The sequence below is a fragment of the Wasmannia auropunctata genome, unplaced genomic scaffold, assembly GCF_000956235.1.
Source record: "Wasmannia auropunctata unplaced genomic scaffold, wasmannia.A_1.0 LD336033.1, whole genome shotgun sequence".
Taxonomy (NCBI): domain Eukaryota; kingdom Metazoa; phylum Arthropoda; class Insecta; order Hymenoptera; family Formicidae; genus Wasmannia; species Wasmannia auropunctata.
Genome location: NW_012026857.1, coordinates 215,662 through 238,259, shown reverse-complemented (window position 1 = coordinate 238,259; position 22,598 = coordinate 215,662). Strand labels below are relative to the sequence as shown.

Genomic DNA, 22,598 nt, shown 5'->3' with positions numbered 1-22,598 from the left:
GGGGTTTCCCGTAAAAAAAAACTAAATTATTGTAAAGCCGTTGTGTACCTAATGTCCACGGGAATTCCAAAGCTTATGTAAAACGAAGTGTATGCTCGTGATACAAATATTATATATATATGTATACATTCGAGGAACGGTCGTCGGGATCAATCGGAATCGGTGATGTCATGGGAAAGAGGTCTACGATTTCGAGAACGGAGAACGGTCTGAGGCTCGTATCGGTCTCCCGGACTCGCGAGAGATCCATCCAGGTTGCAAGAAATACGTCTCATTTACCCACACCGTTACAAATATACGATGGTATTATTAATAATAATAAATTTGTAGTAAATCTGTACAAAGCCAAATAAATCAAAAAAATTTCGTAAATCCTCCACCCCAGGTTTTCTCCATTGCCGAGGGAAGGTCACTTCCTTCGGCTCGACAGCGTTTTTGATCTTAGCCGTAGATCGAGAAGTTTTTTAATCAATTTAATTATTTAATTTATCTACTACTTTTTTTCTTATTTCCGCAAATCTCTTTATATACCGTCGTACTTTCTATATTTTAATTTAACTTTGTGTCTTCGTATTGCGAATTATTTGGGCGGCGATCTTCGGCGAGGGTATTCACACCGTGGGCCATGTGTAATAAAATTAACATTTTATTTGAAAAATCGAGACATACACAGATGCGAAAACAATGATAGCACATTCTGGTAGCACCGATAAATAGACGCTGAAACGATAGACTTTAGATTTTTAGAGTACTATGCGCGGGCTGATTGCTCGTTTGATCGATTGGACCGTTTAATTCTTTTTTTTTCCTTTTTTTTGCACATTAGCACAACCCCTCCCCCGCCCCCCTCGTTTCGATTATGTTATACGTCGAGCAACAGCTTTCTCGCGAATCGGTCGGAATGATACAGAGTGTCCGTGGAGCTTCTACTTATCATTACCAGGTCGTAATTATTCGATTTCTACAAGTAAACATTTTCCATTTGAATACTTTGACGATAATTATTAATTCAGGGAATGATGTTCGATAGAAAGTTCGAAAGTGTTCTGTTGATATTTCCTCGAATTTGCAAAATCACGAAATGTCATAAATAATATAAAAATCTTGCGATCGTATCTTTCTTCTTTCAATGAACTTTTTAAAATCTTCCTCTAAAAAGAAAATCTTCCCTAATACAGATCTCGCGCGAACACGCTGTATCCTTAACGTAACAAAACCGAGTGCTCTTTTCCGACCGGCGTATCCTCGCTGATCCTTACATACTTCTAGAGCGGAATGGATATATAAATATATTTATACAAGATGTATCGCAAAGCGTCTCGGAGTCAATTACACTTTATTATACAGCCTGTATAATGAAGTTCGCAGTAAATCGTTCTCGTAATAGAGATAGGAAAAAAGGAACTATCGAGGATGTAATCGGACTGATCTCCGGTAAGCCGCCTACTTTCGAATTTTGATCGATTTCCTTAATCTCCTCCTTTCTCTTTCTCGCTAGCGAAGTCGCTCTCTCTTATACCCCTAATTTATCCTTCCTATATGTATATATCCCTTTAATAGCGCTATGTACAAACGTAAATGAGGGATCAACGTTTGGTCGCAAGCACTGACAATGTAACGGATTGTGAATATAATAACTTTGAACGTTGAACAATAGCTCTCTCGCTACGCGTACAAAAAGAATCCGGTTAATCGAAATCAATACGTAGTCAAGGATCATATCGGTGATCGGTGTACACGAAAAAAAAAAACGTAGTTTTCTCGTCGTTTAATTCCCCGACAGTGCGGAATCGAGTGTTCCTCGTCGATTATAGAAATATCCGTGGCATTTTATTATTGGCACTGTGCGATGCATCCTCTCTTTTTGGTTCCATTTACTTTCCATCGTGTTTCGTCGTCGATAAAAATTGCATTGTCATCGATAAAAACGGGTAATCGACTTTCTACCGACTAGCGTAGGTAAATCGCGCTTCCGCCCTCCGTTCCTTCGTCAGCGCCCTTTCTCCCCCCTTTCTTCGTCTCTCTATTAATTATCTATTAAATTATATGACCACCGAAGCATCGTCGATCGCTTGATTAATTGTCGCTCGATGACGGCGCGACGCACTCGCGTAATTTCGGGGTTGCAAAGTTATACTCTTTTCTTTCGGTATACGCGCTTTTATATTGCTATACGAAGTATAATGATGTAAAGTCTCTCGCGTTATCATTGGCACCATTATCGATCGTCCTTCTTTTTCTTTCCGCCAGAAAGAGATCAGCCTTTTGTATAGTGTGTCGTTTCGTGGTTACAGCCCGACCTAAAAAGCTACGTTTACTATTAATAAAATTGGCGATTTCGTTAATCCGCGGGAAAGCTTCTTCGCCGTTTCTAATCGGAATTGCATACGCGTGGCGCGCGTTTTCTCTCTCTAGATTAAAGAAGTTGAGATCGTATCCAAAAAGTGACGATGTCCTGCGGCAACGTATCCGAAAGTGTGTGCTCTTCGCGACTTTTTTATCACGCCTTTTCTCATTTGGCACGAGATCATGGAGGTGGACGATACTTGCGGCAAAAAAAATCTGCGATATTGCATCTCTGAGATGCGTTCCGTCTTTCCTTTTTTTTTCTTCACGCGTTCGAAGAAGGAATGTGCGGATATCAAAAGAATCTCGCGATCACACGTTCGTATTATTAAATTAATCCAATTAATAACGACAAGAATTATATTTATATGCCGATAAGTAAGGCAGGCATTCCCTTATAATCGTAACTGTAATAAGACATTTTGCGCGAACGAATTAAAATACGGTATACCATCTTGAAATATACATTCGCTCACGATATACGATTGCACGATTTTTAATCCTCGTCCTCGGGATTAATGCGGGATTCTAAGCGAAACTTCGTAGCGATCAATCGTGAATGTATCCGTATGAGAAAAATGTCTTCTCGCCCCTTCACATATAATATATACGATAAAATTTAAACGATGCAAAGTTGAACGAAGAGACAACAACGTATGTATTCTAAATCTTACTTTCCGCTCCGTCCGCCGAGGATCCCAAAATCGTCATCGATCCTTTCAATTCTTTCAAAAGAATCGTTAGGAAAGTATAACTGTATATGGAATTATATTCTATCCGGTTTATATCAAATCGTGATATACTAATAAACACATGCGACAATATTTTCTTATGAATTCTTTAGAAGTTATTAATCATATATGTCTCGGATTGAAAGAATCGATAATGATTCCTCGATAAGGAACTCGCCCCGGCGAACAATTGATAAACCTCTCACACAAGCAACGACCAAATCGAGGATGTCTGAAATGACGGAGAATTACCTTGATACGATCGCGATACATAGGGTGTCGCAAAAGAGAATGGGTACGAACGGAGCAATTGCTTTTCGTTTTTCGCGTCCGATTTCTTTTTTTTTCTTTTTCTCTAGAAGGAAAGATAGAAAAAGTCTATGTGTGAAATCATACACAAGAGTCCGTGAGCTCAAATATCGAGCTCCGTCTAGATCCATCTGCTGGGACTTCCGTCGGCATTCTCATCTAGGTACTCTCTTCCACCTAGATATTCCTCCAGACAATGTAAACACCCAAAAAGATATCCGACGAAATTAGGATAACTTTTTAACTTTTACATCATCCGAGTTTATATTACTCCACTGGCTGATGAAATCGTCTTCAATCTGAAGGCATCCGTCGGCAGCCGTCTTCGATCTTCTTCTCGAGAACCTGAGGAAAATTCTGAGCGACGTTTTTCTTGCGAACTCCTGCGATTCTCTTCGGCAAAATGTGATCTTCGCTCTTCCTCTGCCACCGGCCGACGTCAGTCATCTTCACCCCTGAAGAAATCCGTCGACGACGTTCCCGACCCTCTCCCCGCGAACCTGAGGAAAATCCTGAGCGACGTGTCTTGAGCTATCCCGATATTCTTAAAAATCTCGTTCCATCCGGACGCGGTTCTCACTCTTGCTCCACGCTGATGTCCACCGTCCTCACTCGGGACGAGTCCGTGGGCAACAGTTGAAGGCGTTCAGGCTCCGCGTCCAGCATGATAATGCACATGAAGCTCTTGCCGGACGCCTGATCCCTAGGGTAGATGGTCACCGGCGCGAACTTGTCCACCGAGCCGTCCACGTAGGAACAAAGTTTCCGGTAGACCTGGGGAAAGTGCCTCCTCAGGGAGACACCCCTTAGCCTGAGTTGCCGCTGAATATTGGTGAAGCTGATCTCTCGCGCCTTTCGTGGCGTGTTCTGTCCGTTGTTACCGGGTAGCGACGTCAACACCAGGGTCTCAGGCGAGTCCATTTCTCTAGTGATGTTGCAGGGAGACGCGGGTGCCTGCTGCTGTGACAGCTTTCTCCTGGCCTGCGGAGACGCCGAGGAGGAGGAAGCGTGCTGCTTGGCCGCCCCGTCGAGTCTGATCTTCGCGCATCTGGACACCAGCTGCCGCTCCCATCTGACCGCGCCGCTAGTCGGCACCTCGCTGACCACGCACACAGCCACGTAGAGCACCAGCCGCGTTTCCGGATTGTACGTCTTGCAGAGGCGCATCAGCTCGGAGTACAGCTCGGCGCCCATCTCGCCCGGGAGCAAGTCCGACCAGCGCACGTAGGTGGGCTCGCCGAGGTCGGCGAAGCCGTTGCCGACGAAACGCTCGGCCGCCTCGGGGCTCGAGAAGAAGCACTTGACCGCGCCGCGACCGTGAGCGGCGTAGCCCCGTCTGGCGAGGGCGGAGATGTGCTTCAGGGCGGCCGGGTCCTCCTTCGCCGAGGAGAGTACTTGGCGGCAGAGACTGCCGGCTCGCGAGTGAAGGCAGGTCCTGCGATGACGTTGCCAGTGCGCTCTTCGACATTCGCGTGAGCAGTACAGGCAGGTGCAGTTGTGGCAGCTCTTGTAGGTCCTCCTCGCTTCCGCCAGGGTAGTCGAGTTACCGCACTTGTTGTTACGGCACCGCACTACCTTGTCCATTGCCGAGCTGCCGTTAGTGGAGTCCTGGGCGTTGTCGAACGACACTCTGCGGTGACGAGGCTGGACGCCACCGCGCGACGGCATCAACGACGAGGACGACGCGGCTGCGGCGGCGGCGGCGACGGCCGCGGCTCGAGAGGGCAGCGTGTCGCTGCCCTCGCTCTTCCGTCTCACCAGCTCGCCGGAGTAGAAGTTGTTGCGCTGATCCTCGGTGATTGCCTGATGAACGTCCATCACGCTCTTAGCTGACTCTGTGACAGGTCAGATCGATTGCCTTTGTCAGTACAAGCACGACAGAGTGGCGAGATAGGAGAGACAATGAAAGAGGTTGGAGAACGATCGTGATTAAATCGAAGGGCTCATCTCACAAAATCGTGTTAGACTTTGTAAAAAGCAAAGATGCGTCTTTAAGCGTACTGTTATTCTTGCAAGATTCCCATGCAGCTCTTTGCAATACGTTATTTTCATATTTTTTCAAAGTGTGAATTTAACACGATTTAGAAGCGAGCTCTTCCTCTTGAGTCACTCTACCAGTGGCATCAAATGGAAAATGATGATGCTTGTTACTTCGGCATGATGAATGGCGCTAAATGATTTTGTGTAGCGTGATAAGAGAGAATTCGTTCTCACTTTCCTCCGTCATCGTCACCGCGAGAGCCAGCGCGAGAAACGCGTTAAGCACAATGACATGATGATTGTAAGCAAGTATGAGCGTGAATGACAGTGATCGGCGTGATGTATTATATTGTCTTAACGACGCATACTTTTAATAATTCTTCTCCCCTCAACAGTCTAAATTTTCCTTGCATTTCAATCGCATTTCCCTTGTGTCAGTGATGGCTTCACAACTTAATACTTGAAGCAATTGTCTAAGAAAACTAAAGCATTAAAGCAAATAACAACTAGATCGAAATCATTTAAAAAACAAGACAGCTATAACTAAAAAGAATGTATCAGAAAAATATATCGAGTTCTATTGTATCAAAAATTATTTTTTTTTTTTGAAAGTATATAAAGTACAGGTAATATAATTATTTAAGACTTTTAAAAATTGTTATTAAATTAGCCCTTTCTTCCAAAAGGTTCCTTCACAGTAACGTTATATTGTTATATGCTTTTCATTGTCGCAGTGGACGAACATTAATTTAGAAAGAAAGACAAATACAATTTTTAATTTCATAAATGAAAACATTTTATTGTGCGATAATTTTTATTTTTAAATTTCTCTTAAAAATCCTTACGAAACAGTCAATTCTTTTTTTATTTTTTGCAGACAGCTTCTATAAAAATATTAATAAACATTCTTTGAATTAAGTTTTTTACTTTTAGTGCTATATATTTATTGAATATAAGTTACAATTAGAAAAAAGACTTGCTGTAACAGGAGCGAGTGGGCACATTGCTGTAGTTCGCGTAAAAGCGAATCCAATCTGTGTATCTAACCCATCCCACGTGCCATCAAGCTTGATCGTGCACAGAACCATAGAAGATCTGTTTCTCTTTAGTCGCACTTTCCTACGTTTTTCGTGTCAAAAATAAACGTGGTATTAAGTCTAATGAAGCAAATCAATTGTTATCGAGATCCATATAAAAAAATTTAATAAAATAAAATATAAATAATACTTTCAAAAAGATAAATTTAGTCTTTCGAAATTCGATAACGCGAGTAAAAATTTTTTTTCGCAATAAAAGAGCGTGAAGGTGGTTGAGACAGATTGATCGCTCGAAAGTATAGGAAGCGCTGCTAAAAGGGGGACAGATCTTTAAAAGAGACAGAGAGAAAAGATATATGTAAGAAAAGACAGAGAGATAGAGAAAGATAGTGTCGAGAGTCTTGGTGATGATTTTTTGTCTTACGATCTCCGTCTCGGCTCGTGTTATTAATCATGCGGTCCTAATCATTCGCGCGATAAGCAGCGAGCGGCTGCTGCGGCGGCCAAGCCACGGCCAAACTCGTCCTTGGACTCTGGGGTGTCTACGACCCCTTTACACGCCCTTAGGCTCGCCTCTGCAAAGGTGCAAAAGAACGTGAGTTCGAGGGAGGCGTTCGAGATCGGGCGGGATTAGACGTTACCGCCTTCTTCTTCGTGTGTTCTCGAATGATGTTCTCATGGTTTTTTTTTTTTTCTATATCGATAGAGACTGAACAAATCGAGTCGGTCGGTGACTGTGGTCCACAGAGACTCGAGTTAAAAAAGCAACGAACTTCGCACTCGTTCGTCCCGTTTTATTTCGTGTTCTCTTTAGGGATGAAAGTGAAAGTCTCTTTCTCGGGGGAGTCGTTGGGGTTACTTTTCGCAACTCTCTCGGTTTTCCCCGCGCCGTCGACAAGGTGAAAATGTAAGGATGCACGTATGGTATGATATATGTAATTTTATGTTGAGTATATTTATCTCATTTCGCGCGCGGAACCTGGTTCCTTTTTTCGTTCAATTACGAAAGCGCAGTTCTGCCGTGGGTGAAGGGTGAGGTGAGTGGCGACGAGGCGAAGAGAAACGCAAGTTTAAGTTTTTCTTTACGCCGCGCAAAGCGAAATACACAGTCGGTCGCGTGTACATCAAAGTGACCCAGAGAACGCGTATTGCACTGGCGGCAGATTTCCCCTGTTGAGGAGAAAAAAAAAAAGACAAAAATATAAAGTACCAAAAGAATCTACCCCTCGTGGACGCGAGTTCTCCAAAAAAATAATTCTGTTCTTGAAATAAATTTTCGGAACGACATTATAATTGCGAGTAAAAATACCAAGACCAAGGATATTTTTACGATATCGAATTTTTCTGCCGCTTGCGCAATATTCTCACGGGACAGGACTCGATGCGCGCGCTCTTCAGGGTAGGGGGGTTTCGTACGCATATAGAGATTGATCATCCTTGGATAGGATTCTGCCGATCAGAACGAAAACTTACATAGTCCTCCTACCTTGGAGGTCTTGGCGTAGGTCGCTGCAGCTCTGCCCGGCATTCGCCTGGCCGACGGCGGCGTTCGTATGGCGATGGCGGATGGCGGACGTGGCGGTCACGACGGGTCCCCCCGGGCCAGGACTCGGGGTACGCGACGCGGGTGGCAGCCCCAGGAGGGAGTCGAGTACGTCCTCCAGGGTCGTGGAGCCCGGGCTCGGTTTGTTCCGCAGAAGAGCTGCCGTCGCCATCGCCTCGTCCGTATCGCTCTGGCCCGATCCTGATCATCGGTATCATGCGGGGGTAAAGAAGAGACAGAGAGGTTTGCGTCATCCTCTTGGCCTCGAAAGTGTTATGTACGTGTGCACGCGTGTGCGTGCATGTTTATACCGTGTACGTGTGCGTGTACATGTGTATATGCATTGGTGAGAGAACGAGATAAAGCCTTTCCCCATTTTCCGTTAATCCGTGATTAATAACAAAGCGATTACCTTCTCGTTGCCCCCTTAATCTGGTCCCGTTTTAAATAAAGAAGGCAACTGCGTGTGCGTATGTGTGTGTGTTATGTATGCGCGCGTGTATACTCGAGTGAAAATGGAATAATCCTTTCCGGGGTTCCATTGACCCCTTTACCCCATTGCGAATAAAGCGATTTCCTTTCCCTCATATTACGCCTTTTGATTAATTTCGTTAAATTTCTCTTGGCCTCGAAAAAGTGTACGTTCTTCATCACTAGGGAGATGAACAAACTTTTGCGATCTTCATCCAAATAAGTAGATGCGGCAGACGCGTCATTGCGAGACCGACCGGAGTTCGCCGCGAACTTGCGGCGAAGTAATAACATCTAGTTGTGTGCCAGATCAAGTTTTACATTTTCGGGATTGCTAATTATCGATCGATCGATCGAGCAACACTTGAATGTCATCAATTGTGCTTTACGCGCGCATAAGTGCGGCTGTCAAATATTACATATGGAAAGACAATACAGAACTCGATTGCTGACGTCGTAAAATCGAGAAAGCAACAAAATTCTGCAGAACTTACCGTGACACAAGCAGAACGTGGTACACAATGCGACCGAAATTAGGTGTAATGCGGTAGACGATTCACATAGGTGATCGCGCCATTAAATCGGTTCTTTCCGAAAGTGCATAAATATACGTGCGCGATGCATGCGCGATATGTGTCAATAAATGTTTCAATACGGCAGTAGAATATTGAATCGAAATCGTAGAATGAACCGATTTAATGAAGAACGAAACACATAGGGATGAGAAGAAAAAAAAATAATCATACGTAGTATACATATAATATATAGATATATATATATAATAAACGCGGGAACAAAGAAATTTACGGAGGAAACACAAAAGGATGACGACAATAATTTATTTGTTGCCAGGGATAATAATTACGCTCTACAGACAAATGATAATCGTTGACGCGTCCGAACAATAAGTACGGAACCGTTTGAAAGTGAGACAGAGAGACCAGGCGGGGGAGCACCGGGCAAGCAGAATCATCGCGAGATCATCGTTCTTGTCGTCCCGTGATTCACACACGATCGAATCTACTCTTTATAATAATATCACTCGCGCGCTTGATGTATATATTCGATAATAATTACAGGATAAAAAAAATCATTAAGGCACAGCAAGAGACAAAACGAGACGTGCGCGCGTGATTCTGCGAGCTTCGGAGCCACAATTAAAATATAATAACAATGATAATAATAATAATAATAATACAATTAAAAATAATAATAACGATAATGATAATAATAATATCGACGCGCTCGTAACACATAATAAACGGTGTGCGCGCGCTTTACATAAGTAAACCTAATTAATACAAGTATGTGTGTATGCACCTGTACAGGTTCTACAGGTGTTAAACGTAAAAGTGGACAGCTTTACAGTAGGCATACATAAACGCAAATAACTACTGACAATGGTGAGCGAGGTGAAGGGGAGAAGGGCAAAGAGAAAAAGTGGTTAAATTAATGTAAAATTAATATCTCCATACATGATATATACGGGGGAGCACCGTTAAATTATTCCTTTATCAGCGAACGGGAAGGGGAGCGGAGGGTCGTCGACACGTATCGTAAACAAAGTAAGAAAGTGTACTACAAAATTCTTCGCGACGAGCTCTCTCGTATGAGCGACGATAAGAATGAAAGAGAGAGAGAGAGAGAGACAGACAGAGTGTGAAGTGAGAGACGAGAGAACGCGCGTGGAATGGAGAGTTTTTATTTCAGAGTTTTTTCGCTGCACGCGAAAAAAAGTCCTCGCGAAAAGCGCGACTCGAGTGTGCACTTCCGGCTTCCCGTTTATTTCCGAGAACTAGTCCTCGAGCGCGAGTCCGTCCTCGGGCGAGCGATATAAACTGCAATCAGGTAAATCCGCGACGTCGCTAAATATTAATGCAACGAGCTCGTTTCCCCGTTTTATCGTCATCTCAAGTCTCGCCGTTCGATCAAGCCTGATGATATCCACTTGAGAGTCACGCTCTCGAATAAGGAATTCCCGATAGTAAAGACTTTCGATTGAACGTAGTCGGCGATTATTCGCAGCTTCCAAGGTTTTACTACCGAGAGCTCCCAAGTGGACGTGCAGGCCTTATCGTTGCAGTAGTCGCAGTGATAAAACCTCCGAGAACGAGAAAGGAGAGTATATATTGACTCGAGTCGGCTTTGTAAATTAATTATTAGCCGAGTCCTGGAAGGCTCGATTAAGCCTCGCGCACCTGCGGCTCTCGCCCGAGCGCGCGACGAAAGCTGACGAAAACGAGGACGGGACAGAGTGAGATAACGATTATCGATATGTGGGCGTAAGCTCTAATCACCGTCGTGATGACGATAAAAAGCTCGCGGTCCCAAGGGAGAGAAAGAGATAGAGAGTGCCTCCGTTGGGATGAAAGCGCGACGAATAAATATCACCCTTAAAGGGGATTTCTTCAATCTTTACTAGGTAAGGCAACTCGTGAAAACAGGAAGGTGAAATACATTTTACGATAAATTTGAGAAGTTCTCTTTTTAATTTATGCGGTCTAATTAACCGTTCTTCCTTCGATACTTGATATTTTAAAATATTAATTAATATATTGATATTTTTATATCAATTGTATTTATATATATATCTATTTTTCGAATTCCTTCTAAAATTAATCGCGTTATTTCACACGAGATCTTTGGCTCGATTTCCAATCTACAGGGGAATCTCCTCGCGGAATCGTCTTCGTCAGTTTCGCGCGCTCAGCGACAGGCGGAGTACCGGAAGTAGCCGGGTGCCGGAAGTTTTCGCGCGTCCGCTAGGCGAGCAGCAACTCACCGCGGTGATGACCTTGTTGCTGTTGCTGGCGATGATGGTGACGCTGATGGTGGTGGTGGTGGTGATGATGATAGTTAGAGGAGGACGTGGGCGACGGGCCGGCCGAGGATGTCTGGAGATGTTGATGACGCACGTCATCCCGGCTGGGCGTCAGGTCCAGGTAGAGACCGGATGCGGCCGAGTCCTGGCAGCTGCAGGACTCGGTGCCGGCCGCGTTGCAGCAGTCGCCGGCCTCCTGGTCGGTCGCCAGGCTCATAGGCGTCTCCGGCGAGTCCACGGGCCGCGTGCCGACGAACGAGCTCTCCATCCAGCACAGCCTCACGCTCCCTTCGAGGTGCCGACACAAATGCGAGAGCGATTAGGCCCGGGTCGTAAGTGACCCCTTTCGCGTCGGCGTCGGAAACTATTCTAATCGACTTTTCGATCTTTCCGACCCTATTTCTGTTTTCGTGGAAAAGAATCTACTTCTAATTTTTAAGATTTCTAAAATCTTCCCGAACCATAGTTCAAGATTTTGTAAATTGTCTTTTATAAAATAACAAATTCTCATATCCGATCATAAGAGGATCGGAGAACCATTATAATAAAAAAAATTTGCTCTCAAATTATATATTTTCCGATATCATAGTTTACTTCATACATTTCGTTTACAAACACTATAAACGCGTTAATCTAGCTGCAAAATTAAATACTGCAAAAGGTAAATGCTGAATAACTGCCACTTCTTAAACGCGCAAAGCGCCATGGGAGAAGCTACGCGTGCATACGTGTTATATAATACCGAGGGGATTTATAATCTCTTTCGTTATAAAGCTCTCCTGACGATTAGAACCCGACGATGCGGGCATTAACTATCTTTATTGATCCTATAATCATCTTAAGTAGTGGAAGCACTATATGGGTATTGCGAGACAAATAACAAAGGAAACTAAAAATAATGCTAAATAAATTGGAGAATCCAACAGCGTAATCACATGTGATATTCTATACGACCCTATTGATTTCAAATTTTATATAACGTTAAACAATGTTCGTAAATCTATCTTGAAAAGTAGCGTTAGTGAAGCTGGCACCAGAGTTTTGTTAATAAAAAGTTATATGAGAAATATATTTAAGTAAAAGCAGCGAGTTAGTTTCTGTTATTTGTTATCGAACGTGTTAGTGTTAGTTAAGCGTTAAGTTCAAATGCGCGTCACAACAGCATCGGGAAGAGTCGATCAAAGTCTTAGTGGTAAAACAGAGCTTTGCAATTTCGACTGCACACGCAAAGCTTTTCTTTCTTTATGGTCCTCCGGTTTTTTTCAATTCAGCTCCGATTTATTATATCTCGCTGACAACTCGCTCGCGAGTACGCTCGCGCCGAGAAGGTGGAGGGAGGAGGAGAGATGAGAGAGTGCGTTTGAATTTCAGGGTAATCTATTTCGGTGACGACGGTCATGAGACACTATTCGAAATAGCAGCGACTTGTCTCGACGACACTGGTCTCGAGTCGCAGCGCAGCTGCGGGATGAGATGAGAAGGTTACGATCCGGCGACCGGCGCTGACTTATACGATCACGCTGCGCTGGATTTCAAAATCGACATATTGTCGATCGCGCTATTTTGTAACGCCGTAAATTGACAACCGTGAATCTCAGTTCCTTCTAAGGAAGGGTGCATTTTCTATACTAAACGTTCGAAAATCAAAACGCCGTTGTCAGCTCTTATTTCCAGAGACCTTATTTACAAAACCGTCAAGGTCCCAGTAAAGCTAAGAAAGAAGACTGAGAATAATAAAGAACAAACGTTCTTCGTTACAATCTCGAAGGCAAAATCTAAAGGCACTTCTGGTAACGCGGATCCGTGATGGGTTTAATGAACGATCATCTGATGCTGAGATTAAATATTTAGCATCCTACCAATGGATTTATTTATATCTGAAGCGATACCAGCGGTCGCAAGATGAGAGAGAATGGGCACCGCAATACGAAACGCGGAAGATGTAGACTGAGTACTTGTAACTTGAATACTTATACCATGTTGAAGTGCGACACGTGTATGCGCGCCGCTTGTAAGAAGCACTCTCGCAAGCAGCAATGACTTGCACTCAGTGCCTCAATGACGAACGAGAAGAATCTTCGTTTAGATATTTAGACAGTTTAGAATTTTACATTTAATACACGGTGATTGGCGGCCGTGATGATAAATCGTACTTTTAGTACCTTGGATATATCTAACGAAATAGATTCGCGTGTGACGATAGTTTTCAATTAAAAAATTCCATAATTTGAATTTCCATTAATGATATTCATTAATTTACATTAATTTCCATTAATTTGAAATATAATGAGATTCGTATGTAAATCACAATAGTAACGTTTTACTAAAAACTGTATTATAATTGGGATTTAAATGGAGAATTCTAAGGGTGCTCGAAATACGGAATAAGAAAATATATTGGAACGCGTTTCTAAGTGAGTCCAACACTCTCTCGGAAAATTCGTCCCGCGGGACCCTTAAAATTCTTTAACCTGAGAAATCGGGGGGGGAATGTTAAAAATGTTAAAGACCGACCTGTTTTGACCTCATCGATGCGCAGAGCCAGTTGATGCATACAGAGACAAAGAGAGAGACAGAGACAGAGAGAAAAAGAGAGGCAGCTTGCAAAGGAAGATAAAAGAAGACATTAAGAAAATAGGAAAACTCAAAAATTACCTTCGTGACGGAGAGCAAAGGTGATGGTGGTTGTGATGGTGTTGATAGGATGGTATATATTTTTTTTGTGGCTGGGGGGATGCTTTAGTGCTCACCTCTGGGGCTGGTAGACCTCGCTCCGCCCCTGTCGTCCCAATCCTCAGGTCGAGTTCGTGGCGAGAGTCGGCCGCCACCGCCGCCGCCTCCGCCGACCTCCTGGCCGCTCTGCACGTAGTGCACGATAGCCGAAGTCACCTCCTTTATCGAGTTCCGTACCTCCAGCTGCTGATTCGTTGTCTGTTGCTGCTGCTGCTGTTGCTGTCGTTGCGAAACAAGCATGAAATCCGTTCCGGACAGTCGAAGATTTATTATGGATATGCAATTGACATTTCGATTCACATTAATTTTAGCCAGAACATTAACTATCGTCATCATTTTAATGCCAAGTTTCGACAAGCAATTTTTCTCGAGAATATCTCTTACAAAATCTTTCAAAAAAAAATTATCTGTCAACTATAATCAATTATTGTTTCGAAGGAGGAAATCATTGACAGGAGATTGTAATTAGTTAATTAAAATAATACAAATTTTCTAATACACATAATAAATAATTATGTATTCTTGGCATTGTAGCACTCATGAAATAAGTTATTATACACTTTGACAATTCATTAAAACAGAAACAAAATTAACGATATGTTTTTTTTAATTATTAACACATTAAAGAAATAGCTATAGAGTATAATAAATTCTTAAAAAAATCTATCGCGTGAAATGTTCGTCTGGGAAGAAACCGCAAAAGATACGAGACGACAGAAGCTTTTCTGCCAGAATTTCTAATTTTAGAAAGCGGCGATGCGCTTGCGTGCTGCCCGCGGAAATTAAAAATAAATTGCACAAAGAGTAAATCTCGCGGAAGGGTCGGATGGATGGAACGAGAAACGGGTCGCAGGCGGGGGATCGCATCATTAGTTTTCGCTCTTGAGTACGAATATATGACGAGTGCGTAAACGCATAAGTAATTCAAAATGTAACACATACACACAGATTTTACACAATCTCGCGAGTATCGATTCGCAAACACGCTTGAATTCTAAGGCCTGCTGACGCAAAGAAAGTCGTGACGCTAACGGTGACGTCAATAATTTCCACGGAGCGGTATTGCATTTGCTGGCTGACACGTTTGCGGCGAATTAGATAAGGGAAAATTGCGTTGAACGATGGATAAACGGATGGACGATTTTAATTCGAGCCCCGAGATTAAATGTTACATTACACGGAGACAAGATTATGAAAATCTGATGAGACCGAAATGACAAAAGACTCGAGAAACGGGTTAAACAGAAGGGAATTCTTTTTTTTTTTAATCGTGCACTTACCTTGTTTGCGGCCTGCAGCTGGGGAAGAATACCCTGAGCAAGACGTTCCGCCGGTGTCCGCGGGTTCGTCAGTCGCTCCTGAGAACGCCAGCCCAAGTAGGGCTGCCGGTGATTGAAGGACGACCTGGCCGAACTCGCGGGCGAACTGCCGGCGCTGTTCAGCAAGCTGGTACTCCATCTCGAGAATACGGGGGGCGTGGGGCTGGGACTAAGAAGGACACCTGAACAAAACGAACGTCGCATTGCATAATTAAACTATCGAGATGTTACCTTAATGAGAAAACATATCTGTGGTTTTAATCACGGATTTAGAATTGCATATTAAGCCAGATATTTCGATTTTCTCTTTATTAAAAAATCTAAAAAGTTCGGATTTATATAATTAAGAATTGGGTCAAAGACGAGCAAACAAATAAAAAGTAAAGAGATAAATATACAACCATTTGTTTGCTCGTCTTTGGCCCAATTCTTAATTATATTTTACAATAACGAGCTGTTTTATGCAGGATTTATTCGGATTTATTTTTAACTTTTTTTAAAAAATAGATTACATTTTGTTGCCTGATTAAAAAATAACTATCTCACCTGTGGTCGGCTGTCGATTGGAAGACGACGAGAGAGACGACAGAGAGGTGGTCTTGGAGCCGAGGGCGCGCCATCCTCCGTGCTGCGACGCGTCGGAGTGCCTCTTCAGCCGGAAGCCGTCGCGGGCAGCGGGTGAATTCTTGTACCAGTCGGGCACATTGAGCCGCTGCAACGATCGCTGCACCCTAAGCTCGTGCTCGCTCGGCACGCGCTCGCCCACTTTCTGCAGCTCATTCTCCGGCGGCTGCAACGACAAATTTGTGTTCGTGTCCGTCAGCGTTCTCTCAGTGTTCGCGAGTTATGAGCAATTATGAGAACTCTCGCGATAAATTGGAAGAAATATTTCTCGTTCAAGTTCGGGGATTAAGACGCCGATAATAATCTCATCAAGAGAATCTTGGAACGATAAAATTCGAATAATGGAATTGCAGAGTTAATAATAGAGTTGACAGTAATTAATTTTACGATCTTAATCCTTGAACTTAAATTACCGGCTGACGGATATTTATCTTACGTAGTCTATCTTTGTGCGTATCTAAGCTATAAATAAATATGACAAATAAATAACTAATCTAGCTTCTACAAACTGTTTTCCCTCGAATTGTTCGTCGGGGAAGAAATCGATTTTGACGAAGAGTAGGCGCCGCAAAGTGTGTTTCGAGACATCCGGTGACGTGTCGTGACACACAGAGAATGTGTGTGGTTGCCGTGCGAAGCATCGTGCGAGACATCAATCCTGCTCTGCGAAAGTTTCAGGGACAAACCTGCGCGAAGGTCGATGCGACGATATCCTCGTCGCAGCTTCTCGCCGCGCCCTCGATCAAAATTCGACGCGCCGCGTTATTAGCGAATCCGTGAGCCGCCGTCATCGCCCATCGGTCGCCACGCGGTCGCTTCTCGATCTACAAATCGACGATGCGAGTCCCTCTTTGTGACGCGTCAGGCGCGACCATCGATCTGGGAACGACACTCTATTTTATTCACGGACCCGCTTCTATTTTCAGAGCATTTTCAGACGACTGAAGATATAAATTGTTATTGTATGTGCAGGACATTATTCTAATTATTTTTTTCTAAGTATATGCCGAATTATTATTTCAATTAAAAAGAAAAGGTTAATGGACAGATATGTCATATTTTTAGAAAAAGAGTTAACGTCGATGATTTACAAGATGTTTTGACAGATATCCGGTTCCCGTTCTAGTAGTTTGTCGCTGCTACAACTGCTCCTTCATATTTTTCATTGTCTCGACTTCAATGCTAATCGCGCGACGGCCACATAACGGATGCACGTGACGAACATGCGTGTGATTTTCATGCACGGAGTCTAACGGGACTAAATCAGAAAGCGAATGGCTTCCACGTCTCCCGTCTTCTCATCGAACGAGGGAGTGGTTCTAGTTCGCCAGTGCGCACACGTGTACGTATCGGCCTAAGGAAAATATTTTTCGAGAACGTCTTAGATCGTTGAATTTCCCTCGGCGCGTACAGGGTGAAACGCACTCTCCGTAAATATTTCTTCAACTGAAGGCTCCCCGTCCCTAGCGCCGAAGAAGCGCCGAGCGAAACTGGTAGCTGTCTCTCAGTGTTAGCGTTCGTTAAAGTCATCGCGCGAAGAAATTAACTCGCGGAAGTGGATGAGGATTCGCCAAAGTGTCGGAAGCGCGTTTCTGTTAAAAACATTAAAATAGGTTTCTAAATAATTCCAGCGGAGAAGGGTGAAACTGCGAAATCTCCAAACACAAATTTTTAATTTCCAATTCGTATGTACTTCTCCTCAAATTTCATCTCTCGATAAACTAGTGTTTCATTAAAGCGGCGAAGTAATCGAATGTGAGTGATATCCTGGTTATTTCCGATGGCAAAAAAATTGAGGGCGCAGCTCTTGGTCGGTTTCCCAATCCCAGATTTGCAGACGCGAAACGGACAGACGGACGGCGGCGATGCAGGTTTCGGCGTACGAGGCCAAGGCTGAGCTGTGTGTGACTGGGATAGGAACAACGACACATCCGTGTACGGAAATGTGAGGGACGTTTACGTAATGCGGACGCGGGAAGTTCAAGAGGCGTTCACTTCATAGAATCGATTTCGTGAGCCGCTAAATTTCTTATTACACCGTACAAAGCCTGCAAAGTCGCCGAAAATGTCTGGATGAAAGCGAGATATTCTAGAGCGGAACCTTCGGAAATCTCGTTTTTATCTGAAAACACGAATCTCCTTCTTGCGCCTCTAATAAAATTATATGATGCGGCGATTGACATACTTAGACGATGAGTCTAGAAATCGAGCTGAATCAACGGTAACGAAAAGAGGATTAAAATAAAACATGAGCAGAAGAAAAATGAGCGAGATTCGATATCGCGTTACGAATCGAACGCGCATTGCATAACGGGCGTCTCGGATGACGAGACACACGACGATGCAATAATGCTGTAATTTAAATTACGACAGGCCGTCGTCTTTTCCGTCATCGCGTTGTCACCCCGTCAATTGACGCGAATTAGGGGAAAGCCACGTCAAAGACCCGTGGCGTATCGCATCTGCCATTAAGGCGGCCAAAGACCCCGCGCCTCTCTCGCTCGCAAGTGCATGTGCATCACGACGGACGATGCATCCTGTTCCCGCTGCATCCGCGAGTGCGGCCGACCGGCGTCGCCTACGATATTCCGATATTATCGAAGAGTATCCATCACCTTTTACTAGAATCTTACAGACGCAATTTTTAATCTACGCGTGTAAAAAATATGAAAATGTTCCAATTATTACATTTACACGTAATTTATAATATATTTGTTTTTTTTAATATAATCTTGTAACACATGTTAAAATATTGATTATTTATTTCCTTCAAATTCTAGCTTTAAAAAATTAATTCTACAAACCAGTGAGTCGATTTTTTTTTATATTTTATATAAAGTTGTATATAGGAGTGAAAATACCTATAGCTCTTTATGTGCCTTTAACTATGTTCCGCGATGTTGCCAATTATATGTTGACGACGGCATTAACAATTCGTCGAAATTACATACACTCGCATAAATTGTATATCTACGATATAATCTCGTGGATATAGTTCTAACAGTCGTGTACTCCCAAGTCTATAGTCATAAGAAAAAAGGAAAACTTCTGCACCGAGGCTCGCCTTTTACCATTCATTGTTAACCGCCATCGATTGCAATTGTTTTCGAAGGCTGGCCTTAATAATGCACCCACACCAGTACAGCGGAAGTTGCAGAACTTTTCCTCGGCCGCTCGAAACTTTGGAATTGCAAACGGCGGAGAATCGCCTTCTCATGTCTAAATAATTCCTGCCGTCTTATCATAGAAATGTTGCTCGAAAGTGTATTACGATAGCGAACTATGTTGAAAATGAACAACAGCTGGCATAGTCAAATAGTTGATAACATCGGTAATTTGCATAAAAAATAACATATTATTTGTACGAAGTACGAATTTACTTAAAAGTGAAGCTATCGGTAATTTGCATAAAAAATAATATATTATTTGTACGAAGTACGATTTTAAAGTGATACAAAGTCAACAGCAGGTTCTTTAAGTTTATTTGAAGAAACGAGAAACCAATTATGTAAGAAGTCCATTTTCTCTTCTCTTGAGTTTTCAATTATCGAATCTTTTTCGTCTTTTTCGCATTATTTCACGTTATTTTGAGAAGCTACGTTATAATTAAACTTCAATAAACACACGTAATTTATTTTTCAATTGATATTTTTCAATTGGTCGAAGCCGATGCCTAATGCGTTTTGACTAAAATATCGTCTATGCGAAGCCACGCATTGCGCACATGCGGCACGCATATGCGCGGATCACCGACACAGTGCTCGTAAATGCGTGCGAACGGAGCCCCTCGTGCAAAGTCGCGTTACGCGGGGGAACGGAAAGTCGTCGGTTTTATCACGCGAAAGGAGTAACACCAAGAATCCGCAAGCAGCCAGCACGTGCAGCCTTTGTTTCCGAACTTTCTAGCCGAAGGTTCTCGCGCGCATTGACGCGGATCTCATTCGACATGACCTTTGTACTTCGCAATTCATCATCAGAGAATGTTAAGTCTTTATTCACGAACCGAGCCTTTAGTCGATGTAAGAAAAAAAGAGAAGGCAGTCATTAATCCCAGTTCTTATATACGATATGAAATGATATCCCTTCAATGCATGAAACATTCATTTCCCCGGAGGGGAACTGTTTGCGGACGCTAGCCTAATGTATAAAAGTTGAAATAAAGCCTACGATTATTACGTGGCTTTAAGACGCTTCATGTCGCGCACGACCGTCGGCCCCTGGATGTTTACGACACTGCACGTGGCACAGCCCGTATCGTGGATACACGTGGGCACGAGGAGCGCCCACACGTCGCGGATTCTCGCTCGGCCTTCGACTCTCTTGCCCGCCGCGGGTATTAACGTTTCACGCAACTGCCTCTTTCTTTCACCGCCCAGCACCTAAACGGTCTAACGCAATCGACGCCGCGACTTTACGGAATCGCTCGAGAGAGAGAGGAATAACGCTGCCGAAAAACTCTCAGCAAGAAAACCACTTCACCTCTATAATTATTACTAGTGCATTTTGAAAATTATAAGGGTCACTTTTTTTTACAAAAGAGAGGATATGTAATTATCTTCGATTCTCGCAGCCTTTTTAGTCCTAATTAATAAAAAGTATTCATTTAGAAAGGTGCTCGTTTTACACCGAACTTTTTACTCCAATCAAATTGGGCTCTTGAAATTCGATATCGAAATAATCCATATTCAAGCTGTCGCGAAGGATTAAAATCATCCCTCCTGAGGTGGAGCTGCTTCCCCTCTATTATATGCCAAGATCTTTCAACCGAAATAGGGTGCAAAAGTAGGTCAAATACAAGGGCGACGCAAGGGTAGTTAACAAAGGGTCAACTTCTGGACAGTCCTCGATAACACAATACCGCTCTTCATGATGCACTTCAAAGATTACAAAAAAATTGAAAACTAAAAGATGATAAATTATTTTCAATCTGTATAAAAGCTACACGTATATGCCATAATTTTTACAAAAAATAATAACTTTCATATTTTTCTAAAAGAATGTGTAGACTTTCCAATACTCTGACAGGTTCATATCGACAGGTTCTGTAAATATATACAAGTATCTTTGACTATCCCATAAAAGTTTCTCCATTTAAACACGCATTTCTACCATCTCCGGGGATATTTATTTTCATTTTGTTTAAAATTACTTTGTGTTCTAAAGTTAGTTCAGCCGCTAGTGCTTACATAATGCCACCGATATGCGTCCGGTTGGCGGAATGTCGACTGCTTTCCCGATCTCGACATGCCAACTGCAGCATACAAGTGTGTGGGATACGGGCGCATATGCAGGTGCAGTGTGAGACTTCGAATCGATTTGCGAGAGCCTACACGCGGCACAATTTCGTGTCCCGGACGAGACCAGACGGGACGAAACGAGACGAGACGAGACGAATCAGACGAATGGGCGCTGGCACGGGTCGTGACGTTTTCGTCGGAAAATGAACCGGAAATGCTGGCCCGAGTCGCAACAAGCTGTCGAGGTTTGTCTGACACGAGTAGAAGCAGCGTGAGAGAGATTCTCTCTGGGCAGGGGGGGGGCTGTCCGAGATCTGTTCGACGCCAAGAAATATTCAAAATCTAATTTGCTGAATTATTGATTCTATTTTAACCAATCTTAAGAATCAAGCTACCGCGAACGCGTATCTCTCTTAACGATGATGTGCATCGGCTTTACGCTATATTGTTGACTCTCGATGATTCTTAACAGGCCAGGCGTGACCATCGATCGCGGCAGCATATTCATTGAATGCAAACAGACGATTCCACATGATTCATTGACTTTACCGTGACCCCCTTAATCCCTTCCTTATTCCAATGCAATAGACTCTTACCGTGTGTCGCGCATTAGGGGGATTTTGAAAATTTTGATCGACCGCAATACAAAAATTATCGTGAAATTTTGCCGGAATGAAATAACGACGTTTTCAACCGCTGGAAATCATTCGAATTTACGCGGCTCTTCTGGTTTCGTGATCGAAACGTCCGACGATGGAATTTAATGGCGCTATGACGTGGTAAATTGCGCGGAATTTGCCAACAATTCTGCTAACAGGGATATCCGAGCAAACGCACGACATTCATTACGTCGCGGAACGACGCGTCGTGGCTTTTCGAAATTATTACGGGACAATCAAGTTATCAAACGCGGATGAGAGGTAATGCATTTAAACGTTCGACGGTTTTCCGGAGGGAAATTTCTCTCTCCCCCGCTCCCCGCTTTGTGCGACGCACAATTAAATTTGATTTTCATTCGCGTGTCAAAACAAGCAGCAATTTTTCTTGCACGACACACAACAAGGTGCGACAACAGAGTCGGAGGATAAATGTTAATTGCGAATTTACATTACTATCCACGCGTGCTTAACGGATGCAAATGTCACGGCCATTATTGGAAAGAAAAAAAAACAGCTCGCGTGGCTCTTGACTTCTGTTTTGAAGCTACGGCTCGAAATTATAATAGTGATGATTAATACTTCGCATAATGCGAATATCTGCAGTCCAACGTCATCCGCGGAATCGCGCAAGAATAATTGTTAGGCGATTGTTTATTTTTTTTTTTAACATCACGACGTCCTGCGTAGAATGAGTATTATACTAAAAAAACTTAAAATATGTGAGATATTCTCATGTTTCAATTATTAATTTTGAAATATCCTCAGGTGTGTTTATGTCGATTTGAAAT

At 43.2% G+C, this 22,598-nt stretch overlaps 1 protein-coding gene and 1 long non-coding RNA gene across 2 annotated transcripts in view; one reads left to right on the top strand and one right to left on the bottom strand.

The window, feature by feature from the left end:
* Positions 1-628: 628 nt before the first annotated feature.
* Positions 629-22,598, bottom strand: part of LOC105452377 — a 44,587-nt gene continuing 22,617 nt past the window's right edge. The window contains exons 7-12 of the mRNA XM_011693416.1: positions 15,837-16,080; positions 15,246-15,472; positions 13,989-14,190; positions 11,200-11,526; positions 7,890-8,147; positions 629-5,221 (exon numbers count right to left, since the gene is read on the bottom strand). Coding sequence (XP_011691718.1) covers positions 3,963-5,221; positions 7,890-8,147; positions 11,200-11,526; positions 13,989-14,190; positions 15,246-15,472; positions 15,837-16,080 — 2,517 coding nt within the window. The 3' untranslated portion in view covers positions 629-3,962. The remainder of the gene's footprint in view (positions 5,222-7,889; positions 8,148-11,199; positions 11,527-13,988; positions 14,191-15,245; positions 15,473-15,836; positions 16,081-22,598) is intronic.
* Positions 16,764-17,668, top strand: LOC105452302. The gene is made up of 3 exons (XR_974721.1): positions 16,764-16,876; positions 16,980-17,256; positions 17,328-17,668. It is a non-coding gene; the product is annotated as an uncharacterized LOC105452302 (long non-coding RNA).